At 50.2% G+C, this 27,830-nt stretch overlaps 2 protein-coding genes across 4 annotated transcripts in view; both read left to right on the top strand.

Annotated features, from left to right (window-relative positions):
- LOC142466893 (uncharacterized) overlaps positions 1 to 27,830 on the top strand; it is a 659,285-nt gene that overhangs the window by 350,579 nt on the left and 280,876 nt on the right.
- Positions 1 to 27,830, top strand: part of TRPC4AP (transient receptor potential cation channel subfamily C member 4 associated protein) — a 66,903-nt gene that overhangs the window by 24,536 nt on the left and 14,537 nt on the right. For 2 of the 3 annotated variants that reach the window (XM_075572483.1, XM_075572482.1), the window contains exons 3-13: positions 1,050 to 1,107; positions 5,290 to 5,345; positions 5,500 to 5,595; positions 13,227 to 13,355; positions 14,646 to 14,847; positions 15,620 to 15,808; positions 16,590 to 16,732; positions 20,833 to 20,964; positions 24,273 to 24,331; positions 24,527 to 24,628; positions 25,801 to 25,884. In XM_075572483.1, coding sequence (XP_075428598.1) covers positions 1,050 to 1,107; positions 5,290 to 5,345; positions 5,500 to 5,595; positions 13,227 to 13,355; positions 14,646 to 14,847; positions 15,620 to 15,808; positions 16,590 to 16,732; positions 20,833 to 20,964; positions 24,273 to 24,331; positions 24,527 to 24,628; positions 25,801 to 25,884 — 1,250 coding nt within the window. The remainder of the gene's footprint in view (positions 1 to 1,049; positions 1,108 to 5,289; positions 5,346 to 5,499; positions 5,596 to 13,226; positions 13,356 to 14,645; positions 14,848 to 15,619; positions 15,809 to 16,589; positions 16,733 to 20,832; positions 20,965 to 24,272; positions 24,332 to 24,526; positions 24,629 to 25,800; positions 25,885 to 27,830) is intronic. The other variant, XM_075572484.1, reaches the window with a different exon arrangement.

Raw genomic sequence — 27,830 nt, 5'->3', positions numbered from 1 at the left:
ACCTACACACACGTCTACACACCTATCTACACCTACACACACGTCTACACACCTATCTACACCTACACATACACGCCTACACACCTATCTACACCTACACATACACGCCTACACACCTATCTACACATACACGCCTATACACCTATCTACACATACACATACACGCCTACACACCTATCTACACATACACGCCTATACACCTATCTACACCTACACACACGCCTACACACCTAGACACACACACACACGCCTACACACCTATCTACACATACACGTCTACACACCTATCTACACCTACACACACGCCTACACACCTAGACACACACACACGCCTACACACCTATTTACACACACCTGCCTACACACACGCCTACGCCTACACACACACACACGTCTACACACCTATCTACACCTACACATACACGCCTACACACCTATCTACACATACACGCCTATACACCTATCTACACCTACACACACGCCTACACACCTAGACACACACACGCCCACACACCTATCTACACATACACGTCTACACACCTATCTACACCTACACACACGCCTACACACCTAGACACACACACACGCCTACACACCTATTTACACACACCTGCCTACACACACGCCTACGCCTACACACACACACACACGTCTACACACCTATCTACACCTACACATACACGTCTACACACCTAGACACACACACCTATCTACACCTACATACACTCCTATTTACACACACCTACCTACACACACGCACACGTCTACACACCTATCTACACATACACATACACGTCTACACACCTATCTACACCTACACACACGCCTACACACCTAGACACACACACACCTATCTACACCTACATACACACCTATTTACACACACCTACCTACACACACGCACACCTATGTGCACATACCGACTACCGTTTTGATTCTTTACAAAGGACCTTCCTCCGTGTAGTGTGTACATTACTTTGCTGTAAACTCTATACAAACACAAGGACCGGTCTCATTTCTGTATAACACGTATTTGTGTTTCTCTCCAGCTTCTGGTGGAAATCCTCATGACGCCAAGCATTCTTCCGCAGAAGAACAAACAGAAAAGTGAGTGAGCATGTGCGCCGTCTCCCCCCCCCCCCCCCGTGCCACCTCCCCGTCCTCCCCACCACTGCGCCGTCTCCCCCCCCCCCCCGTGCCGTCTCTCCCTCCTCCCCACCACTGCGCCGTCTCCCCCCCCGTGCCGTCTCCCCCTCCTCCCCACCACTGCGCCGTCTCCCCCCCCCGTGCCATCTCTCCCTCCTCCCCACCACTGCGCCGTCTCCCCCTGCCCCCCCGTGCCGTTTCCCCCTGCCCCCCCGTGCCGTCTCCCCCCGCCCCCCGTGCCGTCTCCCCCCGCCCCCCCGTGCCGTCTCCCCCCGCCCCCCCGTGCCGTCTCCTCCCCCCCCCCGTGCCGTCTCCCCCCCCCCCCGTGCCGTCTCTCCCCCCCCCCGTGCCGTCTCCCCCCGCCCCCCCCGTGCCGTCTCCTCCCCCCCCCCCCCGTGCCGTCTCCCCCCCCCCGTGCCGTCTCTCCCCCCCCCCCGTGCCGTCTCCCCCCCCCCGCGTGCCGTCTCCCCCCCCCCCCCCCCCGCGTGCCGTCTCCCCCTCCTCCTTGCGCTAGGCTCGGGTGGAAGGTCGTATTTGTTTCTATCAGTCCTGAACTTTGGGAATGGCCAGACCTCCGAGGTCATTTGAAGTCTGTGAGCGAGTTAGCTCCCTTACGTTGTGGTTCTGTGTTAAAGTTGTCACCCGGCGGAACCGGACGGAACCGGACGGAACCCCTTTATATAAAGAGTTTAATGGTGTCATTGCTTTCCCTAAACAAATGTAACTGTACTAATAGCTAATATATGGTTAGTTTCTTATTTTGGAGAGGAATTGGTCTCTGAATTGTGGTATTTGGGTCAATCTGCTGTTTTATTTACCCTTGGCCCACCCCATCCTTATCAGAGCTAATAATAAGAGGGGGAGGATGGGGGCTCTGCCTGTGCAAACTCTTGTTCACACCGTGACATCAGACTGAAGGAGCAGCCCCCCCCCCCCCCCCCCCTCCCAGGTCTCATCTCGGCGTGTTTCCATAATAACTTTAACAAATTGTCATCAATCACCCAGATGTGACCCCTTAACCCTATCACTGCCATTAGTACACGTTGCCCCTAGGAGGGACTGACCACTTAACCATGTCACTGCCATTAGTACACTTTGCCCCTAGGAGGGACTGACCCCTTAACCATGTCACTGCCATTAGTACACTTTGCCCCTAGGAGGGACTGACCCCTTAACCCTGTCACTGCCATTAGTACACTTTGCCCCTAGGAGGGACTGACCCCTTAACCCTGTCACTGCCATTAGCACACTTTGCCCCTAGGAGGGACTGACCCCTTAACCATGTCACTGCCATTAGTACACTTTTCCCCTAGGAGGGACTGACCCCTTAACCATGTCACTGCCATTAGTACAGTTTGCCCCTAGGAGGGACAGACCCCTTAACCATGTCACTGCCATTAGTACACTTTGCCCCTAGGAGGGACTGACCCCTTAACCATGTCACTGCCATTAGTACACTTTGCCCCTAGGAGGGACTGACCCCTTAACCCTGTCACTGCCATTAGTACACTTTGCCCCTAGGAGGGACTGACCCCTTAACCCTGTCACTGCCATTAGTACTCTTTGCCCCTAGGAGGGACTGACCCCTTAACCATGTCACTGCCATTAGTACACTTTGCCCCTAGGAGGGACTGACCCCTTAAGCATGTCACTGCCATTAGTACACTTTACCCCTAGGAGGGACTGACCCCTTAACCATGTCACTGCCATTAGTACACTTTGCCCCTAGGAGGGACTGACCCCTTAACCATGTCACTGCCATTAGAACACTTTGCCCCTAGGAGGGACTGACCCCTTAACCATGTCACTGCCATTAGTACACTTTGCCCCTAGGAGGGACTGACCCCTTAACCATGTCACTGCCATTAGTACACTTTGCCCCTAGGAGGGACTGACCCCTTAACCATATCACTGCCATTAGTACACTTTGCCCCTAGGAGGGACTGACCCCTTAACCATGTCACTGCCATTAGTACACTTTGTCCCTAGGAGGGACTGACCCCTTAACCATGTCACTGCCATTAGTACACTTTGCCCCTAGGAGGGACTGATCCCTTAACCATGTCACTGCCATTAGTACACTTTGCCCCTAGGAGGGACTGACCCCTTAACCATGTCACTGCCATTAGTACACTTTGCCCCTAGGAGGGACTGACCCCTTAACCATGTCACTGCCATTAGTACACTTTGCCCCTAGGAGGGACTGACCCCTTAACCATGTCACTGCCATTAGTACACTTTGCCCCAAGAGGGACTGACACCTTAACCGTGTCACTGCCATTAGTAAATTTTGCCCCTAGGAGGGACTGTCCCCTTAACCGTGTCACTGCCATTAGTACACTTTGCCCCTAGGAGGGACTGTCCCCTTAACCGTGTCACTGCCATTAGTAAATTTTGCCCCTAGGAGGGACTGTCCCCTTAACCGTGTCACTGCCATTAGTACACTTTGCCCCTAGGAGGGACTGACCCCTTAATCATGTCACTGCGATTAGTACACTTTGCCCCTAGGAGGGACTGACCCCTTAACCATGTCACTGCCATTAGTACACTTTGCCCCTAGGAGGGACTGACCCCTTAACCATGTCACTGCCATTAGTACACTTTGCCCCTAGGAGGGACTGACCCCTTAACCATGTCACTGCCATTAGTACATTTTGCCCCTAGGAGGGACTGACCCCTTAACCATGTCACTGCCGTTAGTACACTTTGCACCTAGGAGGGACTGACCCCTTAACCATGTCACTGCCGTTAGTACACTTTGCCCCTAGGAGGGACTGACCCCTTAACCATGTCACTGCCATTAGTACACTTTGCCCCTAGGAGGGACTGACTCCTTAACCCTGTCACTGCCATTAGTACACTTTGCCCCTAGGAGGGACTGACTCCTTAACCATGTCACTGTCAGTAATACACTTTGTCCATAGGAGGGACTGACCCCATAACCATGTCACTGCCATTAGTACACTTTGGCCCTAGGAGGGACTGACCCCTTAACCATGTCACTGCCATTAGTACACTTTATCCCTTGGAGGGACTGACCTATTAACCATGTCACTGCCATTAGTACATTTTGCCCTAAGAGAGACTGACCCCTTAACCATGTCACTGCCATTAGTACACTTTGCCCCTAGGAGGGACTGACCCCTTAACCATGTCACTGCCATTAGTACACTTTGGCCCTAGGATGGACTGAGCCCTTAACCATGTCACTGCCGTTAGTACACTTTGGCCCTAGGATGGACTGACCACTTAACCATGTCACTGCCATTAGTACACTTTGCCCCTAGGAGAGACTGACCCCTTAACCCTGTCACTGCCATTAGTACACTTTGCCCCTAGGAGAGACTGACCCCTTAACCATGTCACTGCCATTAGTACACTTTGGCCCTAGGAGGGACTGACCCCTTAACCCTGTCACTGCCATTAGTACACTTTGGCCCTAGGATGGACTGAGCCCTTAACCATGTCACTGCCGTTAGTACACTTTGCCCCTAGGATGGACTGACCCCTTAACCATGTCACTGCCATTAGTACACTTTGCCCCTAGGAGAGACTGACCCCTTAACCCTGTCACTGCCATTAGTACACTTTGCCCCTAGGAGAGATGGTCTCTTTAAATACCCCTTTATTCTGGTTCCCCATTCCTATTGGTTCCCTGAGACAGGTGATATATATCTAATTACGTTACCAGTGAAACAAGATGAATGATCCCTCGCCCTCCCCCAGAGCCCCCGGGAGTAAATCGCAGTTGCCGCTGTGCTCTTTACGGGAGAAAACGCAGTGCGCGACTTTTGAAGACACGTTGTTAGTCTTAACGTGACGTTACCAGGGACTGGGCCAGTGCGGGATTATCTGACCTGTGTGCAGATTTACTTTCATGTCCCACATTATGCCTACATTTTGCTATGTCTTTGAAACACCTCCACACGGTTATTAATAATATTTCTGAATCCCTTTTACTGCATAGCCTGTTTGCCGGGCGGCGTTTGCCGTTTGCCGGCCGGGGTTTGCCGTTTGCCGGGCGGCGTTTGCCGTTTGCCGGGCGGGGTTTGCCGTTTGCCGGCCGGGGTTTGCCGTTTGCCGGGCGGCGTTTGCCGTTTGCCGGGCGGCGTTTGATCTTACCCACGTTGTCTTGTCTTGCAGCCAGCGATGACCTGATTAAGGACTGCCTGAGCATCCTGTACAACACCTGCATATGCGTAAGATTTTATTTCTTAATATAAATGTACTTACGCTTTGCCGATGAAAGCGCGGTCTCGCGTAGCCGGCAAACACACGGGCACAGAATACAGTAGCTTTAAAGTGTCACTTTATTGGGTCCTGCGAGAAACTGAGCGCTTTGATATAATTCAGGCTTCAGGGACCGGTCTAGGACATTTGGTCGCGGACGTTTTGCCGTCACTCACCTCGTCGCAGGGACATGTCGTCGCCGGCCGCTTCGCCGCCAAGGTAAGCCCCTATTTCACCCCTTACCATCAAAATCCCTAATCCTAAAACTAACGCTAGCCGTTAATCGTATAATCTTAACCCCTCGCCCTCAGCCCCAAACCCCCCTACCCTCGGCGCCCAAACCCCCTTGCCCTCGGCGCCCAAACCCCCTTGCCCTCGGCGCCCAAACCCCCTTGCCCTCGGCGCCCAAACCCCCTTGCCCTCGGCGCCCAAACCCCCTTGCCCTCGGCGCCCAAACCCCCTTGCCCTCGGCGCCCAAACCCCCTTGCCCTCGGCGCCCAAACCCCCTTACCGTCGGCGCCTAAACCCCCTTACCGTCGGCGCCCAAACCCCCTTACCGTCGGCGCCCAAACCCCCTTACCGTCAGCGCCCAAACCCCCGTTACAGTCAGCGCCCATACCCCTTACCCTCGGCGCCCATACCCCCTTACTCTCGGTGCCCATTCGCTCTTACCCTCGGCGCCCATACCCCCTATCCTTGGCACCCATACCCCCCTACCTTCGGCGTCCATACCCTCCTACCCTCGATGCCCAAATCCCCACTACCCTCGGCGCCCAAATCCCCTTACCCTCGGCGCTTAAACCCCTTAAGCTAACTTACCTTATTGGCGAAACGGCCGGCAGTGACCGAGCGGCTGCCTCAAAAGGTCACTCGGCGGCCAAATGCCGGCAGCGAAATAGGCGCCACGAAGTGTCTGATTCCATTGGGGACTTTGTGTCCGACACAGTTATCGGTTTGGCTAATGACGGGATCAGAGTGACTGTACGAAGACAGCGTAGGCAAGCGGTGGGAAAGGAAGGGGGTGTGAGTGAGGACGGACACAGCAGGCGGGGGTTAGTAGAAATAAAAAGGGATTGTTTAGGGTGGTGACGGAGACATAATCATCGCAGGAAGGAAAGGCGGAAGCTGAAAATTAAAAACCAACCGTCAATTTAAGTGAAATAGCCCCCCTCCAACCGCCCCCCCCCCCTATTTTTTTATTTTATTTTAAACTTGGATGGGATGTTGGGGTCTTCAGAGCGGATCTGTGTTAATTTAAACTCTGGGGATGTTAGTTCCTATGTTACCCGGAGTAGCGCCTGTACTACTTGGGGCTTAAATGTCCTGTAGGCCACAGCGGCCTATTTATTTTACCGTGGAGAGGATGGTGCGTCTTGCCACGGTAGCACTAATTCTATATATTGCCCATGTTTTTATTTGGTAGGAACTAGATCGACCCTTATGGTGGAGAGGATAATCCTGCCCACAATCTCTCCTAGTTGTTTTGTCCATACCGGACTGTAGGGCGGTCTGCAGTTCCTTTGTGTACTAGCCGGTCAGCGTCGACCTCTGCTTACACCACCGACCCAGTCCTGTGTGACTGAGCCTCGCAGGTTCCGCCCGCGTCGGACTTCGGTGGGCCTCCTTGCCGGTCCTAGACGTGTGGCCCTTGCCAGTCCTGGGGATGGATCCAAAGCCGTGGATGTAAATCAGATTGAAGCCAAGAAGATAACGCACACTCATTTACGCTTCAGTCGCAAAGATGGAGAGCGCATTCGGCGTTGAAGTGCCGGAGATGCCGGTCTCCACGACTTCCTGTACGGACTGGTTACCCAAGCTAGTCTTGCAGTGCAGTGGCAGTCTGGAATTTGAGGCGTTTCATGCTGCGGCTCAGAACTCTTGGCATGGTTTCCAGTCACTGCAGAGGTTGCACGTGCTATTTCTAGGATAGTTTAACACACGTGGATACAGATATATTCAGACGTGTGGGTTGGTATATTTGGACAATGGGGAATGGATCTTGTATTTGTTCCATTAAGGGCAAGGAATGTGGCGGGGGCTTAATTTATGATTGGTAAACCCTTTTGTGAACTATATATTTGATTTCAAGGTGAATCTTTTATGGCCTTGAGCCATTGTGCCTTTCAATATCTTGTCTGGGACTTCCAGTTCCAAATATGCAGTGTGTTACTGCTGTTTATTTTAAAGGCTGTGGCTTGGACCGATCCATTACCCAGTGTCCGGAGTAATTTTTTTTCCAAATGTATACGACCCCTGAGGCGATCTTTGTGTGAATCTTTATTCATTAATCTAGATCAGAGGTGGGCAACTCCGGTCCTCAAGGGCCACCCACAGGTCAGGATTTCCGTATTGCCCTGCTTCAACACAGACGGCTCAGTCATTGAGCCACCTGTGCTGAAGCAGGGATATCCCTAGTACCTGGCCTGTTGGTGGCCCTTGAGGACTGGTGTTGGTCACTCCTGCAATAGATAATTCTGTGGTTGATCAGACGCAGTACTACACATACACATACTACACATACACATACTACACATACTACACATACACATACTACACAAGATGTTGCAGACTTGGAAGCACTCGAACCACCACAATCACGATCATACTGTATGATATTAGAACCACTGGAAAATCCATCTTGACCGCCAGCAAAGAGGATCATGTTGGAGAAGAAAGTCGGGGGAGGCATCTATTCTGCTTGTCCCGAGTTTATTTGAGCTGTCAATCAAGGTTCTAAACTTTTATTTTTATTTGTTGCTATTAACTTGTACCTGGTACATCAAAAGGGCCCTGCAAGTAAGAGACACTTGCTCGTTTTCTAGGGGGTGCTGGGGCTGACCGATCCGACAGCGGCCAGCCTGGTCAAAATGAAAATAGAGCCTCATCCGTTCAGTTTCCGGCCTCCGGGCGCCAGTTGTAGTCGTGAGATTGCTCCTAAAGCAATAACCTCACCGGAAGTCCCAGAAGTAGTTCCGGAAGAACTACACCAGACACACTCAACACTTTAACCATAGAAAATGTATTCCATGACTCCTAATTAATGTTAATCAAGGATGACAGTTGGGTGGACAATACACCACAAACAGTCGCACGATCATACTTTGTCTTTCAAGCCAAATTCTTCTAATATGCTCAAGATGGATTGTTGGGCTTTCCTCGTATTAAATGTAGTACATTACCCAACACTGCACGTCATATGAACCCAAGGAGAGACGCATGGAAATGTTTTGAAGTGAAACTTCTTTGCTGGCACCTAGTAAATTCTCATAGCACAAAATCTCCTTCATTGGGAACGAATATATGTAACGGAAGTGACGTAATGCACATGCCCCTGCTGGCTACTCTCAGCTGCATGCGCAGACGCGCCCTGCGCCGCAGAAGTCAACCTCGCACGCGCATGCGCAGAAGTGGCTAAAATCCACATGCGCAGAAGGGCACGCACCCAGACTTTTTTGTTTTGCATTTTTGGTCATTTAGAAACATGGTTATTTCTGGATTTTTCCACCAAAAACAATTATCCATCAACTATTTTTTAGTTTTTATCAGGACCAAAACAGCAAGTCGTGTTTTACAAGTGCGGGAAGCACCACAAATATGTTGTTACTAACTAGGCATCATGTTGAAAATACATTTTTCTGCAGTTGTTGAGTTAATTAAATGGTAAGGAATGAAAGGCTATAAATAAGTTAATAGATTACATTATTGATTAGAGGGTATGAAGGGCAGCCGAAGAGAACAAGATAAGAAAGAGGAGCAGACCGTGTAACTCTTGGTACTTTCTTGCCCCTTTTGACCTTCATGCTTTTTGTCTCTTATGTCAACAGAAGCCCCTACACGCAATTCATTATTTACTGTGCCATGGAGTAGGCACTTGGCTATTCTTCATTGACTATGTCATTTTAAGTTTGTACGTGATATCTCTACAAATCTACATTCATTTCACATTAATTTTAGTGCTATATAGGCATGCTTCAAATCTCATGTAGGTAGGTGAGATTAGAGTATTTGGTTTAACAAAGAAACAAAAAAGACGGGGGGTGTGCCGAGCACGGCGCGTTCTAAGTGAAACTTCCTTGTGTTTTGCCAGTGAAATGGTATTTTCATTTTGATGTTTTTGATTTGAATGAAAGACTTTTGCGAGTATAATTAAAATTTCAGTGACCAAACACAAAAGTTTCAATTGCAACGTGCGCGCTCGGCACACACCTCGTCTTTCTTCTCTTCCTCTGGTGGATGGAAGATGGAACATCTGATGACCGCATTTGGAAGTGTCAGACATGCTCACGGACACCCATATGATGTCTAGTACAGAAAACATCACCAGCTACTTCTCAGAATCTCCCAACCTGTGATGGACAAGTACAATCGTTTCATGTCTACAGGGAAGATATCAGACTTTCCGCTTTCCTCAACGGACCAAGAATTTACAGACCGTAAAGAGAGATGGAGTAGCCACACCAGCTCAAGAGCCTAATTGTGTAGAGCCGGCAATAAAATGACACACGGTCTGTTAAAATCGGGGGTACTGGAAGACATTGCAGACACTATTGTCACAAATGGCTACATTAGAAACCCGAGGTAAGGAAATAAACCGGTGGAATTGTAAATACTCTAAGCGAACCGGTTTCATGAGCGTACTGGAACCAGTACAGCTGGGGATCAACCTTTTAGTCTCATAAACCGAAGGTGCAGTGTATGGCTAATGTTGACATGGAAATCTAATGCACACCACACAAAGAAGATGGTGACGTTTGGAAGCACATCAGTTGATCAGCTCTGATTTAGCAGCCGCTTCCATTAGATAATAAGGATCGTGAGGATAGGAACTGCCATGACTGCCTCCATGCTCGTTTCGCTATAACTTTTTTCCGAAGACTGGCCTGAACGGCGCTGATATCAACACCATTATGTATGTAATTATGGGAACACCTCAGTGAACCAAGTCTGCCTGCTGATAGGGCTAGATATTAAGCCTGGGACATTATTTATAAAATGTTTTACCAGGAAGTAATACTTTGAGAGTTACCTCTTGTTTTCACGTATGTCCTGGACACATGTCTTAAGCCAGGGGGGTGCAAACTGGGAGGCGGCGCATGATTTTTCAGGGGGTGGGGGGGCGGGCGGTTGCAGAGGCCCCTCGCTCTTCCCCAGGGCATATAAATTAAATACCGGGGGATCACGTGAGGCTCCTGCAACTTCACTTACCGGGATTCAGAGGCTTGTTGTTGACGCGTTGCCAAAGCAACGCAACATCATGTGATGCGGTGTCACATGAACTTGCGGCGTCATTTGCCGCCCATTGCCATGGCAATGCGGCGTCAAATGACACCGCTGGATCGCGTCGCACTACCCAACGGCGTCATTTGACGCTGGCAAAAGAGGTAAGGAGGGCGCGAGCATGGAGGGCAGCAGGCAGGGGGTGCACAGCTCAAATAGTTTGCACACCGCTGTCTTAAGCCACCAAATAACATGGTTCTGCCTTGGGGTTTGACTACCAGAGAGTGGTTTCGGTTTGGCCGGTCTAATAGGCATTGACACATTTTCCGCACATCTGGCCTGTACGGCGACAGCTCGGGCCCGACTGTCACTGGGGGCTCCTTGTTACCTCTGGTGTTACGTGTTTTTGAACCGGTTTGTATGTTTTGATACTGGATAGTTACATTTGATATGATTTTTTTAACTTGCACGGTGCGCGCCGTTATGGGATTTGCGGTCTCTGCCCACGAGGTCTGTATCTGCGTCCTCAAGCCCCTCCGGGATACTTGGTACTTTTACTTGAGTCCCCACTTGATTGTTTTTTCCTTTTGCTTCTAATTGCAGATTATTCTGCCAGGGTCTCCCATATGTGCGATGAGACTGTCCTAACCGTGGCCTCACTGCTTAATATTGTAGAACGGGAGGCTAAGAGCACCGTAGGTCCTCTAATTAAGGAAGGAACACAGTACGATGCTAAAATATGCATTGGTTTCCCGCTTCCTTCGTGTATCTGCTAATCACATTCTCACCTTGATAGGTGACACGCCAGGGTGCCACAACTGTGCTTTCGCCTAATTAGACCTGGTTAAAGTAGCTTTACATGGCACCAACATGATGGGATTTCTGTATCCCGTATTTCCTCCAAGAAGCACCTATATCCCGCGTCGCTGTATGAAGCAACGTTGCATCTGTGTTTCGCGGTCTTCATCAGCTTGTGATTTCTGGGTGCGTGAAAGAGGAGTTTGGGAGCAGCTAAGTGATGTACATATATCCGAATGCATTTCATTCTTTGCCCAGTCCATCTTTAGCGAGCGTTGGCAAACTCCTTTTGGTTCTGAGGCGGTATCAATTTGCGTGACGTACAAAAATGCGATGAACAAGTTGCTAGCGTCAGAAATGAATAATAAATCGCACTTGGTCGAAACCAAAAATGAATACATAAATGCATCGAGAAACATGACTATGTGAGCTCCGACCTGGCCCTATAAGAAAATACATCGGGAACATGACTGTGAGCTCCGACCTGGCCCTATAAGAAAATGCATCGGGAACATGACTATGTGAGCTCCGACCTGGCCCTATAAGAAAATGCATCGGGAACATGACTATGTGAGCTCCGACCTGGCCCTATAAGAAAATGCATCGGAAACATGACTATGTGAGCTCCGACCTGGCCCTATAAGAAAATACATCGGGAACATGACTATGTGAGCTCCGACCTGGCCCTATAAGAAAATGCATCGGGAACATGACTATGTGAGCTCCGACCTGGCCCTGTAAGAAAATGCATCGGGAACATGACTATGTGAGCTCCGACCTGGCCCTATAAGAAAATGCATCGGGAACATGACTATGTGAGCTCCGACCTGGCCCTATAAGAAAATGCATCGGGAACACTAGATCCTTCAATACCGTAGGAGTTAGGGAAAGGGAATTGGCCAGACATTTACAGAGCACAAATAGAGAGACCCTGCGCTACTTTCCAAACCGGCTCCAATTGATGAGTGAAATTTAGCATTTTTGATCCCAAGTCTTTAAACAAAATCATTTGGTTGCTTCTTTTGATCAAAAAACTTATTTAAAGCAGCGATCCAAGCTGGGGACTTACATTTTTATATTTTTATGTTAGCACAGGATTGAAGCACGGGGTCTTTGCAGCTGAACCCCTTTAATTTCAGCCCCAGGGACCCCCTGCTTCCGGAGATACAGACCTCTCCCGTAGGGTGTGCCGGTAGACGCTCCGGTCGGCTTGCAGGGATCACGTGGACTAATGGGAAGCCGTGATGTCATTGCTGCGGCTTCCTATTAGCCCGTGTGACGCAGGAGCTTTACAAAGCAGCGGGATACCGCCGCCCCTTTCGGAGGCGAGTATCTCTGGAAGCAGGGGGGTCCCCGAAGCAGAAATGTAACGGGGCTGAGCTTCGGAAACCCCCTTCCTCAAACCTACGGTAAAAAAATAATTATTGTGGCAGTGCCTAAAGGGTTAAATGAATGAAGCGTTTATATTATCTGCGATTCGGTGCAATTAGAACTGGCAACGGAGGGAAATGGAAATCCCTTAGCATTATGAAGAAAACCTTTTATTTCGGGGGGGGGGGGGGGGGGTGCCAGTTTTAATGACCCGGTTGAGGGGGGGAATACCTAATGAAGGTGCTTGCATGTCACCGAAACGTTGGCTGCTGCTATGACTTTGTCATTTAAAATGACTTTCTATTGACTTTTTATTTTCAAGTTTGGGGCGCTTGAGCTTTTTTGTCTTCCGTAACTTTTTAAAGGAGCAAATATAAGGGTTTCTTTTAACTGCAGTGGGGTGCACGAGCGAAGACCCCCCCGGGGCCCCCTCACACGCGTGGCTTTCTGTCTTTCCCCTGTAGACGGAGGGCGTCACCAAGCGCTTGGCGGAAAGGAGCGATTTTGTGCTCTTCCTGTTCACGTTGATGACCAACAAAAAGACGTTCCTTCAGACGGCCACTCTCATCGAGGACATCCTGGGCGTCAAAAAGGTTCGGTGTTCCACGGAGCACGGCGGTAATGTTCTCGTGGGGGAGAGGAGAGGCTGAACCGGGGACCCAACACTAGCAATCCCTTACTACCACAGAACATGAGTTTGCAGAAGACACGGGTCCATCTGCAATCCCTTACTACCACAGAACATGAGTTTGCAGAAGACACGGGTCCATCTGCAATCCCTTACTACCACAGAACATGAGTTTGCAGAAGACACGGGTCCATCTGCAATCCCTTAAGGAGTGATCCAAGCAAGCGGTTTTGTAGCATATTTTTTAGAATTGATGCCGGGGGTCTCCAGAGATGAACCCCATTCATTTTAGCTCCAGAGACCCCCTGCTTCCCGAGATACAGATCTCAGTAGTGAGCGCCGGTATCTCCTGCAAGTCTAAAGCTCCCGCATCACGTGGGCCAATGGGAAGCCGCACCAGATGACATCACGGCTTCCTGTTGGCCCTCTCCCCCCCCCCTTTCCCTACTCTCCCCCCCCCTTTCCCTCCTCTCCCCCCCCTTTCCCTCCTCTCCCCCCCCCCCTTTTCCTCCTCTCCCACCCCTTTCCCTCCTCTCCCCCCCTTTTCCTCCTCTCCCCCCCCTTTCCCTCCTCTCCCACCCCTTTCCCTCCTCTCCCCCCCTTTCCCTCCTCTCCCCCCCCCCTTTCCCTCCTCTCCCCCCCTTTCCCTCCTCCCCCCCCCATTCCCTCTTCTTCCCCCCCATTCCCTCCTCTTCCCCCCCTTTCCCTCCTCTTCCCCCCCCTTTCCCTCCTCTTCCCCCCCCTTCTTTCCCTCCTCTTCTCCCCCTTCTTTCCCTCTCCCCCCCCCCTTTCCCTCCTCTTCCCCCCCTCCATCCCTCCACCCCCCCTCCCCTCCACCGCCCTCCTCGCCTCCTCTCCCCCCTCTCAGGCCATATTTACTATACGGTTCTTGGCCAAATTAACCTAAAGGTTTAGCACCTATTAGTGCAGGGGGCTCGACTCCAGCCCTCAAACGCCTCCCCCCTGACAGGTCAGGCTTTACGGATACCCCAGCTTCAGCACAGGTGACTTAATCAGTCCCTGCTTCAGCACAGGTGACTCAATTAGAGGCTCAGTCTGAGCCACTGATTGAGCCACCTGTGCTGAAGCTGGGATATCCTTACAAGCTGACAGGGGTCCCGAGGACTAAAGTTAAGCCCCCCTGTATGAGTTCACCCTTTTTAGTGTTCACACTGAGTGGGGAAGAGGTACGGGATTCGGGGGCCATGTTGACCAACTTGAACAGCCGTTTCTTACACATTCGATACGTGCTCAGGAGATGATCCAGCTGGAGGACATCCCCAACCTTGGCAACCTGGTGTCCAGTTTTGATCAGCAGCAGCTGGCGAACTTCTGCCGGATCCTGTCGGTCACCATCTCCGAGCTGGACTCCGGAAGCGATGACAAGAACACCCTGCTCGCCAAAGACGCCCAGCAGAAGAAGACCCTGAACCCTTCCAGAGCTGAAGTAAATCAGGGTGAGGCTCTTGGTTTCCTTTGGGGAATAGGTCTTCTCATCTTCCTCTTGTGAGCATGGGTACTATGAACTAGTTAAGTAGCATCTCTAGTTGGTGCCCAGTAACCCTTTGGGTGCCCTTTAAACGTCACTACTACGTCTGGCTCTCCAGGGGCTCAATGACAACGTAGCTATGTCCTAATAATCCTGCTCGTTTTTCTAGGGCAGTTCCGCTATCTATCACTAAGCGGAACAGGTGGAGGATGGCCGCGGCCCTCGCAGGGTTAAAGGGGAAACCCCACGTTGGCCCGTGTAACGTCCCGCTCACGAAAATTCACAAACCGTAACCCTCAAGGAGGGAGGAGTGATAGGATATCAGACCACTCGCATTTCAGGTTACCTTGTTTACCAACTACATGGGGGAGGAAAAAGATACTTTATCTGAGGACTCTTGAAAAAAATGAGTCACTCTGATTTAACCCATGTAGGGGACCGACATTGGGGTTCTTCATAGATAAAATGATAGTGTACAGAGCTTTTTAAACCCAGCTTAAAGAAGAAAGCTATGAGGTTTGGAAAGCTCTGCACACTCATTTCATAGAACGCTACGGTTGGCACCAGTTGGCCAATCTCGACAACTGTGAGATACCCGGAGCTAGAAATGGTGCAGTCAGGTCACCCCAAGAAACCAGGGAGAAAGTTCCATGGACATTATGTCCCACCCTATAGCTTGGTCTTCAGCTTTTATATGGCGTGCTCCGGCTCACTGTTATTTTTGGGTTTCTACATCACAGCCACCCTGCTAAATATCCCGGGCTTCATCGAAAGGTTGTGCAAACTTGCCACGCGGAAAGTGTCGGAGTCCACAGGCACGACCAGCTTCCTGCAGGAGCTGGAGGAGTGGTACACGTGGCTGGACAATGCCCTGGTGCTGGACGCCTTGATGCGCGTGGCAAGCGAGGAAACGGAACAGAGCAGCACAGGTACCTTTTGCTAACCCCCTCTGCAGCAAGAGATCCTCTTCAACGGTTCCCACCCATTCTCCAACCACCGTTCAGTGCCACGTTCTGGTTCATGTCTATTTATCTATGGGATGCTGGGAGTTGTAGTCCTGGTTCCGATACGCCACACTGCGGAGGACAAGTTTTCTGGACAAATCGGTGCAGATCTGCTTACCCTAGGATTCGAACTACAACTCCCAGCATCCCATGCTGTTCATTGGATCTGTGCAGACAATACTCGGAGGACCCACACTGTCTTTCATAGTATAGCAAGTTAGCAGCGGGGGATTCTGGGAGCTGTAGTTCTGGTCATAACACCCTATACTACAAAAGGAAGAATCTCTGCATCGATCCACTTGGGAGCAATGGTTGTTGGGAGTTGTAGCCCTGGTCTTGCCATGCTATATACTGCAAGAGACTGTAGGTCCTTTAACTGATTGTGGATTTGCGGAGGGGATCTCCTTGCCTGTATATCTTTACAAGGATTTTGGCACAGCTCCGTGTATATACCGGGACGCTCAGGGCTAGTCCTGCTTCGAATGTAATACCATCATATTCAAGTGTGTGCACAAGTCTTCCAACTGTGTCAAGAAATGAAGTTATTATTTTTTTTCGGGGGGATAGTTGCTTTAAACCAGGTCATCTCCCTTTCAAAAACAGATTCTGTATCTCCCAATACACTACCGAATCCATTGGCTACATTTGGGTTACTATACCTCGCGTGTCTTTCTAGCAGTGTAACCACGTCCTGTGTCTGTTGTAGAATCGTCAGATGAGAGCGGCCTGGCAAACGCCTCCTTGCGGACCCAGCTCCCCCAGTCCATGAAGATCATGCACGAGATCATGTACAAGGTGGAGGTTTTGTACGTGCTCTGCGTCTTGTTGATGGGACGGCAGAGGAATCAGGTTAGTAAGCGGACAGCCAATGATAACCCCACTTTGCAGGTCCCCTGCGTGTGCAGAGGTGTTAAGAATGGAGTCCCCCTCTCCCCCCCTTCACACACACTTCAGATAGTGCCCAATTAACTGACACCAAAGACACGGTAAGAAAAGCAAAATGCATCGGCTCCGGAAACCGTAAAAGCCGCGGCTGTCTGGTGCAGCCGTTCTTCCGAATGCCCCCCACGGAGCTCTTTCCGCTGCCGAGGGAACCCGTGGTGTGTCTGTGTGTGTGTGTGTGTGTGTTCCATCAGGGACAGGATTCCAGTACACTACTAAATGAAACGGTGACTGAAGTGTTACTTGCAGGCGAGATCAACGTTTCTGTCCGTGATGGGACCTTCATCTTGATAACAGCCCCAACGGGAAGAAACGTCGATCTCGCCTGCAAATACCCGTAGCTTCTCATTAAGTCACGTGTACTGGAATCCTGTCCCTGATATTTACTATTTATCCCGGGCACTATCCAGTGCTTTGGAGTGCGGACATTTTTTTCCTTAGGTTTAGATAGAGCCATCTATCTGTGTTTGTGTGTGTGTTTGTGTGTGTTTGTGTGTGTTTTTGTGTGTGTGTGTCTGTATATTTCCCATATCTACGCACACACATGAATAATAATGTGTAGATAGGGTGACTTTAGGAGTAGAAATAGGTACAATTTCCAGTTGCAATGGATGCAGAGATGACCAGGGCTCCCCAGTTGCTAAATAGAAGTCGGTTTGTTAGCGATGAACAAAACTACGTGTGTACAAACAGAACCTTACATTCTGAAACCAACATTATTTTCATGCGTTTAGTGATTTTGAACATTGTCCTGTACATAGTTTTGGGAAAACCAGAACCAAACGTGATTATTTAAATTTTTTTTAATTATTATTATTTTTAGAACCATGTCCAAACCAAAACACATGTTTAGATTAGCCATCACCTACATTGTTCTCAGAACCGAAACCAAAGCCCGATTCTTCCCCCTTACTGTTTGTTGATGGTATACGTTGGCCCTAAAATATGGACCCATCTTTATATCTGCACTACAGCAATGAGGCCACTAGAGGGTGGTAAAGAGCAGGAAATGCTCTTCTAACCTGGCGACGAGCTTCCTCTTGTCCATTGGATTGCCAGATCTTCCACTACAATTGTAGTTTTGCAAGAACACAAAAAAACTCCATGGCAATTGGTATTCCTGATGAACAGTTGTAGACTGAGTACAGTTCAGAAAGGCCTCTTCCTTTTCTATAGGAAAAGGAACGGAAGCTTAGATATATAAATGTATGTATGTATGTATGTCTTTATTTGTATAGCGCCATAAAATGTACATAGCGCTTCACAGTAGTAATACATGTCATATAAATAACAAATATAAATAACACATCATGGGAATAAGTGCTTCAGACATACTGTAAAAGTAACATTAAGGAAGGAGTCCCTGCTCCGAGGAGCTTACAATCTAATTGGTAGGTAGGGAGAACGTACAGAGACAGTAGGAGGGAATACTAGTAAGTGCGTCTGCAGGGGGCCAAGCTTTGTGTCATGTGTCCATGATTATCCAGTGCTACTCATATGCTTCTTTAAGCAGATGTGTCTTAAGGTGGGTCTTAAAGGTGGATAGCGAGGGGGCTAGTCGGGTATTGAGGGGAAGGGCATTACAGAGGTGTGGGGCAGAAAGTGAGAAAGGTTTAAGGCGGGAGAGAGCTTTAGATACAAAGGGGGTAGTAAGAAGACTTCCTTGAGAAGAACGCAAGAGTCGTGATGGTGCATAGCGAGAAATTAGGGCTGAGATGTAATGAGGGGCAGAAGAATGTAAAGCTTTAAAAGTGAGCAGTAGAATTGAGTGTGAGATACGCGATTTAATCGGAAGCCAGGAGAGGGATTTCAGCAGGGGAGACGCTGAGACAGATTTAGGAAAGAGTAGAGTGATTCTGGCAGCAGTGTTTAGGATAGATTGTAGGGGAGACAGGTGAGAGGTAGGAAGGCCGGACAGCAGGAGGTTGCAGTAATCGAGACGTGAGAGAATGAGGGCCTGAGTCAGAGTTTTAGCAGTTGAGTAACAGAGGAAAGGGCGTATCTTTGTGATATTGCGGAGGAAAAAACGACAAGTTTTAGAAACGTTTTGAATATGAGAGGAGAATGAGAGAGAGAGGAATCAAGTGTAACCCCTAGGTAGCGTGCGTGGGCTACTGGGTGAATGATCGTATTTCCAATAGCAATGTGGAAGGAGGTAGTAGGGCCAGGTTTGGGAGGAAGTATAAGGAGCTCTGTTTTTGCCATGTTAAGTTTCAGTCGGCGGATGGCCATCCAGGATGATATTCCAGAGAGGCATTCAGAAACTTTGGTCTGTATAGCAGGTGTAAGGTCAGGGGTTGAAAGGTAAATTTGTATGTCGTCGGCATAGAGGTGATATTTAAACCCAAAAGATGTGATTAGGTCACCTAGAAAGAGTGTTTAGAGAGAAAAGAGAAGGGGTCCCAGGACAGAGCCCTGGGGTACCCCCACAGAGAGATCAATAGAGGAGGAGGAGATGTTAGCAAAAGAGACACTGAAGGTACGATGGGAGAGGTAAGAGGAGATCCAGGATAAAGCTTTGTTCCGAATACCAAGAGTATGGAGAATGTGAAGGAGAAGAGGGTGGTCCACGGTGTCGAATGCTGCAGAGAGGTCGAGTAATATGAGCAGAGTGTAATGACCTCTGTCTTTGGCAGCGTGGAGGTCGTCAGTTATTTTAGTGAGGGCTGTTTCAGTAGAGTGAGCAGTGCGGAAGCCAGATTGTAGAGGGTCTAGTACAGAATAGGTGTTGAGAAAGTGTAGCAATCGAGAGAATACAAGACGTTCAAGGAGTTTGGAGGCAAAAGGCAGGAGGGAGACAGGTTGATAGTTAGAAGGACAGGTAGGGTCAAGCTTGCTGTTTTTGAGTAATGGTTTAACGGTTGCATGCTTGAAGGATGAAGGAAAGGTACCAGAGTAGAGGGAAGAGTTAAAGATCTATGTGAGCATAGGGATTATAGAAGGAGCAAGAGGTTTTAGGAGATGGGAGGGAATGGGATCAAGAGGGCAAGTGGTAGAGGGAGAAGAGGAGATCAGCAGTGATACATCCTCCTCCGAGATAGCAGAAAAAGAGTCAAGAAAGACAGGAGGAGAGTTGGGAAGCATTGTGGGATGGGAGGAGGCAACAGATGGAATGTTCTGCCGTATGGACTCCACCTTTTTCTTAAAAAAGTCAGCAAAGTCCTGAGGTGAGATGGAGGAAGAAGAGGAGGCAGCTGAGGGTGGTCTGAGTAGAGAGTCAAAGACAGAAAAGAGACGGCGTGGGTTAGACTTGTGTGTGTTGATTAGTGATGAAAAGTAGGTTTGTTTAGCCTGAAAGAGGGCAGAGTTGAAACAGGATAGCATAAATTTGTAGTGAATGAAGTCTGCGAGCGTATGAGATTTCCTCCAGAGGCGTTCAGAGGAACGAGTGGAGGAACGCAGCATGCGTGTGTGGGAGTTTAGCCAGGGTCTGGGGTTAGAAGGGCGAGGACGGCAGAGAGAAAGTGGGGCATGAAGATCAAGAGAGGAAGATAAGGCAGAGTTGTAGTTCCTGACCAGGTTGTCAGGGTCTGAAGCAGTGGTGAAGTAAGGAGAGATGGCGAAATATGAATAGAGTTAGAGACATGATGAGGCTGGTGGAAGGAAGTGCATAAATTGAGAATAAGTGCGGTTACAGTAAATATAAAAAGTAAAGGTGGCATCACAGCAATAGTAATGTGTTGAGATGTGCAGTCTGGGATGATATCCTCCTTTCCAGCGTAGTTCAAATGCAGGAATCAGAAGCAGTAGATTGTGTCCACTTTTTCCACTTCTTTTTGAACTTCCTTTTTTAAACTTGCATACTACTTGAAAGATTTCTACTTAAAAGCATTTCTGCTTAAGAGCAAAGGCTGCAAAAAATAAGTATAAGTATAAAGCAGTGGTACTACATGCCATCATATGTCTTCCATGATTTGTAGAGTCGTGCCGGGTCGACCAGGCGGCGCTCAAAGCGTTAAACCGATCTGGCGCTAATGTTGCCTCCTGCCTTTTGTTGTTTGACCCAGGTCCATAAAATGATCGCGGAGTTTAAGCTGATCCCCGGCCTGAACAACCTCTTTGACAAACTGATCTGGAGGAAGCACTCGTCGTCCGCCCTCGTTCTGCACGGACACAACCAGAACTGTGACTGCAGTCCTGTAAGCGGGCTGGCTTTCTCATATCTTGTTGAGGGGAGGGGAGAGGGGAATCTTTCATGGCAGAAACCAGGAGAACTGGTTTTCCTACCACGTCCGCGCACGGGGCGGAGAAGTGGGTGCTGAGTAGAGTGGGTTTCTGGTACGAAAGCAGATGGCAGTAATGCAGCATGTTGGACCTCATCAAGGTTGTCCTTTTATATCGTTAAAAGGGTCAGTCCCTCCTAGGGACACAATGTACAAATGGTCGTGACATGTTTATTAAGTGGTCACATTTGTTTGTTGTGTTTTTTTTACCACTGACGTGTTTTTAAATATTTGTTTAAATTGGTTTAAGATCCTTTGTGGGCTGTGGTGCCTTTTAGTGGACCAGCATGTGGTCACGATGCTTAACATCCTTTGTTTTCGAAAAAGAGCCGAATCCGAGATCTTCAACAAACAGCAGAAAAAGGTCCTATGTAATCCGACGCCACTGGAAACGAGCATTCAAGGACTGCAGAATATCCCACAGATCACAATAAAAAGGATAGATCCAGTCTAACAATACGATCATACAACTTGTGGAGTTCAATCTCCAAAACCCCTTCTCCTCCAATGGCAGACATTTTCTGTAGATCATGGGGACATGCATGGCTCCACAACACGCTAACCTCTTCATTGCAAACATAGAAGAGGAAGTTCTCCGCCACCACCGACTAAACACTCTGATATAACTTCATTACACCAATGACCTAGCCCCTTTCTGGGAAACGTATGGACTGAAAGATACAAAAAAGGCCCACGATGGGCCCGAAACGTTGAGCTCATGTTTGGCAAGTGAAACATTTCACTTTCTGAACACACGACCAATGGAAAGCCGTCTACCTTTCCTTGTTCCAAACCTTCAACTTTGCTGCATCGATGTGGCAGGATTTGTTTACAAATACTATCCGTAATCTGGACAGAAGGTGAGAAGTCACTCAATCGTTTCATAAGGATTGCAATAAATTCAAACCCACCGTAAAACTGGCTAACACTCCACAAACATTTCTTAACTTCCCGGGTACTGTTATTGGCATCACCGATTGGAGGTATTGACACTGGTGCTATGAAGGTATTTGTTTTCATCAGCGTTACTGTATTTTTATTTACGGCCGCTTTCACCCTAGCCACACACACAACTCGGTTATTTGAAGCCGAGCTATCCTCTGCAGCATCTGCCCTGATGAAGACATTGAACAAACCGGCTTTTTCTCTCCGTAAGTCCTTGATCCGACAAGGAATCTCGGCGTGACAAACTGGCCAAGAAATAGAATGTGCTGTGTAAGGATGCCCAGGGAAAACCTGCTCCAGTACAGAAGGAAAACAGACCGACCGTGTTCCCCTGGTCATCACCTACGAGAATATATCATCACTGAACGATATCATTAAGGACCTGCAACCAACACGCTGAAGATTACCCTATATTAGCTGAATCACTCATCATAGCCCATAAACCACCAGTCAACCTCTCTAACCTAGTAACAAAAATAGGCTGCCATCTATGGAAACATCTGCTACAGGGACAAATCCGGTCACAAGAAGAAATGTGCAAACACGTGTCCAGTGGAACTACAATCCACACTGCATATCAAGGGACCACATGTAAATCAAGCGATGTAGTATATCTTGGCCAATGTAAGAAAGGCCCTAATATGAAGTAAGTTGGGAAACCAAAGAAACCCTCCGCGAAGTATGAACCACAGCAGGATACACCATATCAGACCCTGACGCCCGAACCTCAGTTGGGCCGTACTTTTCCCAACCCAAATGCTGATTTATCTGTATTCTAACAGGTAACTTCGACAACACTCGGGATAGAAGAACATGGGAACGGAAATACATCAGTATTTAAGATTCCAGGAAAAATGGAGAGAATCTGGACTATGGGTTAAGGAAGTTCTATGGAAACCTCTAACACCTACAACACATTGGGGAAGGTGTCCATCGCCCTAATGACACAGCTATTAATATTCGCACCTGAAGACAATAACTCTGCCTCGCGATACGTATCGGCTCATCACCTCATTCATGAAGGTGTACGACAGAGGACTGGACTATGCTAATGATCTGTACCCCTCATTCAAAGGCAGACCTCTGCTGGGATGAACCTCCTGCTCTACGTATTGACGTCTCCCATCTCCAGTTTAGAGATCACATCTGATGAAGAGACATCTGCAGTCTCGAAAGCTTATGCAGAAGAGAATCTTTTGCAATGGATATGTCGGTCTGTTAAAAGGTATCGCAGCCCACAAAGTATCTTAAAGTGAGTTTGTGAGCATGCTGAGACCTGGGAGGGGAGGGGGGTGATTTCCTCTGCCCGCTCCCATCTGTCTGATGTCACTGTGTGTTCTACAGGAGTTTGCACAGGCAGAACCCCCTCTCTCTCATCTTATCTTTATTGGTTCTCTGATAAGGACAAGGTGGGATAAGGGGAAAGAAAACACTTGATTAACAAACCGTCCCTCATTCAGATGCCCCAAAGAAATGCACTTTGTAATTAATTTCTAGAGGAACAACCGAAGCCAAATCTATGCTTTAGTTACCTTTTCTGCTTCCAGGGAGACCGGCAACACATTGTGTTACAGCGAAGGGGTTACACAGACAGTCACAATAAGGAGTAGAATACACTTTAATAAGAGACCGCTGAGGTTAGGAAAGCTCTGTACATGTGAATAAGAGACCCGTGAGGTTTGTATAGCTCTGTACTTGTGAATAAGAGACCCGTGAGGTTTGGATAGCTCTGTACATGTGAATAAGAGACCCGTGAGGTTTGGATAGCTCTGTACATGTGAATAAGAGACCCGTGAGGTTTGGATAGCTCTGTACATGTGAATAAGAGACCCGTGAGGTTTGGATAGCTCTGTACATGTGAATAAGAGACCCGTGAGGTTTGGATAGCTCTGTACATGTGAATAAGAGACCCGTGAGGTTTGGATTGTTCTGTACATGTGACGAAGAGACCTGTGAGGTTTGGAAATCTCTATATTCTATTATTTAATGAATTCTAAGCTGGTCTGTCAAATGGTATCCACCTACAACTGACATGTAACAAGCAGGTATCCATTCCCACGTCCGTGTCTTACACTTGTAGACCATGGTCCTTTATTCAATATGCCGTGAAGTTGCTTCCCTGCGCTGGAGAAGATTTTGGCCCTATTCTCGGCAATGTAACAGAAGTCTTCTCCTGCCCTGGGAAGCGGATTCCCAGTATATGGTACATGGATCTATACGGCCAAACATACGTTCTTCATATTCAACTTAACTTTCATTTTATTTGTTTCCCCGCCTAGGATATTTCCCTGAAGATACAGTTTTTACGACTGCTTCAAAGCTTCAGCGATCACCACGAGTAAGTCCGACGGAGGATATATCTCACCCGGGGGCTGGGGTTGGCTTTCCAGGAACATTTCCATCTGGATCGGTATAACTGGATAATCCAGAAATGTTGATCCATTCTGTAACTTTTGCAAATTTAGATTGTAACCGTTACAGGCTTGAGTGAAGTCATGGCTGTTGGATGAACGGCTGTATTCCTTGTTTTTAGGAACAAGTACCTACTTCTAAACAGCCAAGAACTGAACGAGCTGAGCGCCATATCCCTTAAAGCCAATATCCCAGAAGTAGAGGCCGTGGTGAACACCGACAGGTAGGAACTTTGCCAGCACTAGGATATAATATCGTCTCAAAGGGGCTAGTCCTCCTGCATGGGTTTTTAGTGCAAGAGGTCTTCACAATACTGGGTCTGTTCTTTTCCTGCTCACTGATTTCTTTAAACTGTATTTTATTCCGAACAAATGAGCCCAAAACTTGAATGAATATGGCTGCTCCTCCCCTTCGTGACATTTAAGTAGGCCTTCGTGACATTTAAGTAGGCCTCTGTGACATTAAGTAGGCCTCTGTGACATTAAGTAGGCATTAAGTAGGCCTCTGTGACATTAAGTAGGCCTCTGTGACATTAAGTAGGCCTCTGTGACATTAAGTAGGCCTCTGTGACATTAAGTAGGCCTCTGTGACATTAAGTAGGCCTCTGTGACATTAAGTAGGCCTCTGTGACATTAAGTAGGCCTTCGTGACATTAAGTAGGCCTTCGTGACATTAAATAGGCCTTCGTGACATTAGCCCGTATCTGGAGAGATGAAGATAAGACACCTTTTCTGATGAGATGTTTTGTAGTCTGCATGGAAACCCCGCTGCTCTGTGTTGCCTGGTGGAGGGGAGGAAGTGAGAATACACAGCAGGTGTTGCCATGTGAAAACTCTTCCACAGGCTTTGGGGCCTATTTAAATACATTAAAACCCAGGAAGAATCATAGTAAGGGTGGTTCATCGCATGAGGGTTATTTTTAAAATAGGTCATGTTGGGGAGACAGCGTCCATAAAAACTGATATATTTACATTGATGTAAATAGGAATATTGCCAAACTGGTAAACACAGGCAGATTAACAGTTTGCAACCAGTCTTCGGCGGAGCCACAGACTAAGCCACCTGTGCTGAAGCAGGGATATCCTGAAAACCTCATCTGTTGGTGGCCCTTGAGGACTGGAGTTGGCCACCCCTGTCCTACCCACTCTGATGGCTCCACTCTTTCTCCACAGATTCTTTATACTTACTCCCTTCCTCTGTATCTGGTCTCTCATTGGATCAATACTCTGCCTATGTTTCTATCCTGGTCCATCAGATGTCTTCCGTCGATCAATACTATTTTGTTTTAACGTGCCGAGCCTACCACTGTCAACCGTACATACTAACATAGACACCCAAGGCCGTCTCCATCCCTTGTAACACATTCTCCATATCGCCGTCTCCCATCTGTTTCAGAAGCTTGGTCTGCGACGGGAAGAAAGGCTTATTAACAAGGCTGCTCCAGGTCATGAAGAAGGAGCCACCGGAGTCTTCCTTCAGGTCTGTTCCGTGTCCAGCTTTCTGAGGGTAGTGGTGAGCGGGGCGAGTTCAGTACTCGTTCTACTGTTACCGGATATCTTACTATATATTTCTGAAAGCGTCACCACCCATAGGCCACTCCCTCACCCGGTGCTCTCCCTCACCCCCCACCCGCTCATCCCCCCGCTCTCCCCCCCCCCCCCGCCCGCTCACCCTCCCTCCCCCCCGCTCTCCCCCCCGCTCACCCCCCGCCCCGCTTATCCCCCCCCCCCCCACCCACACACACAGAGCACGCTCTCTGCGGCTCTCCCCTCACACAGGGCGCTCCTCCGGCTGTCTCCGCCTCTCCCCGCGAAAGGCACAGCACCTCCTCACCTGAGCGTCTCAGCCTCTCCGCGGAGGAGCCCGAGGTGGAGGAGGAGGGTGGCCGGTACCCGGAGGAAGAGGAGCGTGGCCGTGTGCAAGGTGAGGAAACGCAGGGGAATTACCGTGTCCCTGACTCCCCCTTTGCCCCATCCCTGCCCCCCCTACCCTCCCTGCCCCCCCCCCTACCCTCCCTGCCCCCCCCCCTACCCTCCCTGCCCCCCCTACCCTCCCTGCCCCCCCCTACCCTCCCTGCCCCCCCCTACCCCCCCTACCCTCCCTGCCCCCCCCTACCCTCCCTGCCCCCCCCTACCCCCCCTACCCTCCCTGCCCCCCCTACCCTCCCTGTCCCTCCTACCCTCCCTGCCCCACCCTACCCTCCCTGCCCCCCTACCCTCCCTGACCCCCCTACCCTCCCTGCCCACCTGCCCTCCCTGCCCTTTGCCCCCTCCCCTGCCCTTTGCCCCCTGCCCTCCCCCTGCCCTTTGTCCCCTGCCACTCTCCACCTGCCACGCCTCCCCCTGCCCCCCCAGCCCTTTGCCCCCTGCCCCCCCAGCCCTTTGCCCCCTGCCCCCCCTGCCCTTTGCCCCCTGTCCCCCCTGCCCTCCCTGCCCTCCCTGCCCTTTGCCCCCTGCCCTCCCTCCCCCTGCCCTTTGCCCCCTGCCCTTTGCCCCCTGCCCTCCCCCTGCCCATTGCCCCCTGGCCTCCCTCCCCCTGCCCTTTGCCCCCTGCCCCCCCTGCCCTTTGCCCCCTGCCCTCCCTCCCCCTGCCCTCCCTCCCCCTGCCCTTTGCCCCCTGCCCTTTGCCCCCTGCCCATTGCCCCCTGCCCTCCCTGCCCTTTGGCCCCTGCCCTCCCTGCCCTTTGCCCCCTGCCCACCCTCCCCCTGCCCTTTGCCCCCTGCCCACCCTCCCCCTGCCCTTTGCCCCTGCCCTCCCTCCCCCAGCCCTTTGCCCCCTGCCCTTTGCCCTCTGCCCTCCCTCCCCCTGCCCTTTCTCCCCTGCCACCCTCCACCTGCCCCCCCAGCCCTTTGCCCCCTGCCCCCCCAGCCCTTTGCCCATCCCTGCCCTTTGCCCCTCCCCTCCCTGACCTTTGCCCCTCCCTGCCCTTTGCCCCGCCCCATCCCCCCTCCCTGCCCAACCCGCCCCTCCCTGCAACCCCCCCGCCCCTCCCTGCCCCCCCTGCACTCCCTGCCCCCCCTCCCCTCCCTGCCCTTTGCCCCCCCGCCCCTCCCTGCCCTTTGCCCCCCCCGCCCCTCCCTGCCCTTTGCCCCCCTCCACCCCTCCCTGCCCTTTGCCCCCCTGCCCTTTGCCCTCCCCACCCTTCGACGCCCCTTGGCCCCCCCCCCCCCCCGCCCTTCCACTCCCCCCCCCGCCCTTCCACTCCCCTCCCCCCCCCCCCGCCCTTCCACTCCCCTCCCTCCCCCCCCCGCCCTTCCACTCCATGCCCCCCTGCCCTTCCACGCCCGGGCAACGCCGGGTATATCAGCTAGTTGTTTTATAGGCAAGGCTGTGTGTGTTAACCGTTTGACCGCTGGAGGCCTGGCGGCAGAAGAATGCCACTGGGCCGCCAGTATTTGTGGTCATGTGATCGCACCAGGCGTTAT

Source organism: Ascaphus truei, chromosome 15 (assembly GCF_040206685.1).
Source record: "Ascaphus truei isolate aAscTru1 chromosome 15, aAscTru1.hap1, whole genome shotgun sequence".
Lineage (NCBI taxonomy): Eukaryota > Metazoa > Chordata > Amphibia > Anura > Ascaphidae > Ascaphus > Ascaphus truei.
Note: the sequence above shows the minus strand (reverse complement) of the source record. Positions and strands in the feature narration are given on the sequence as shown.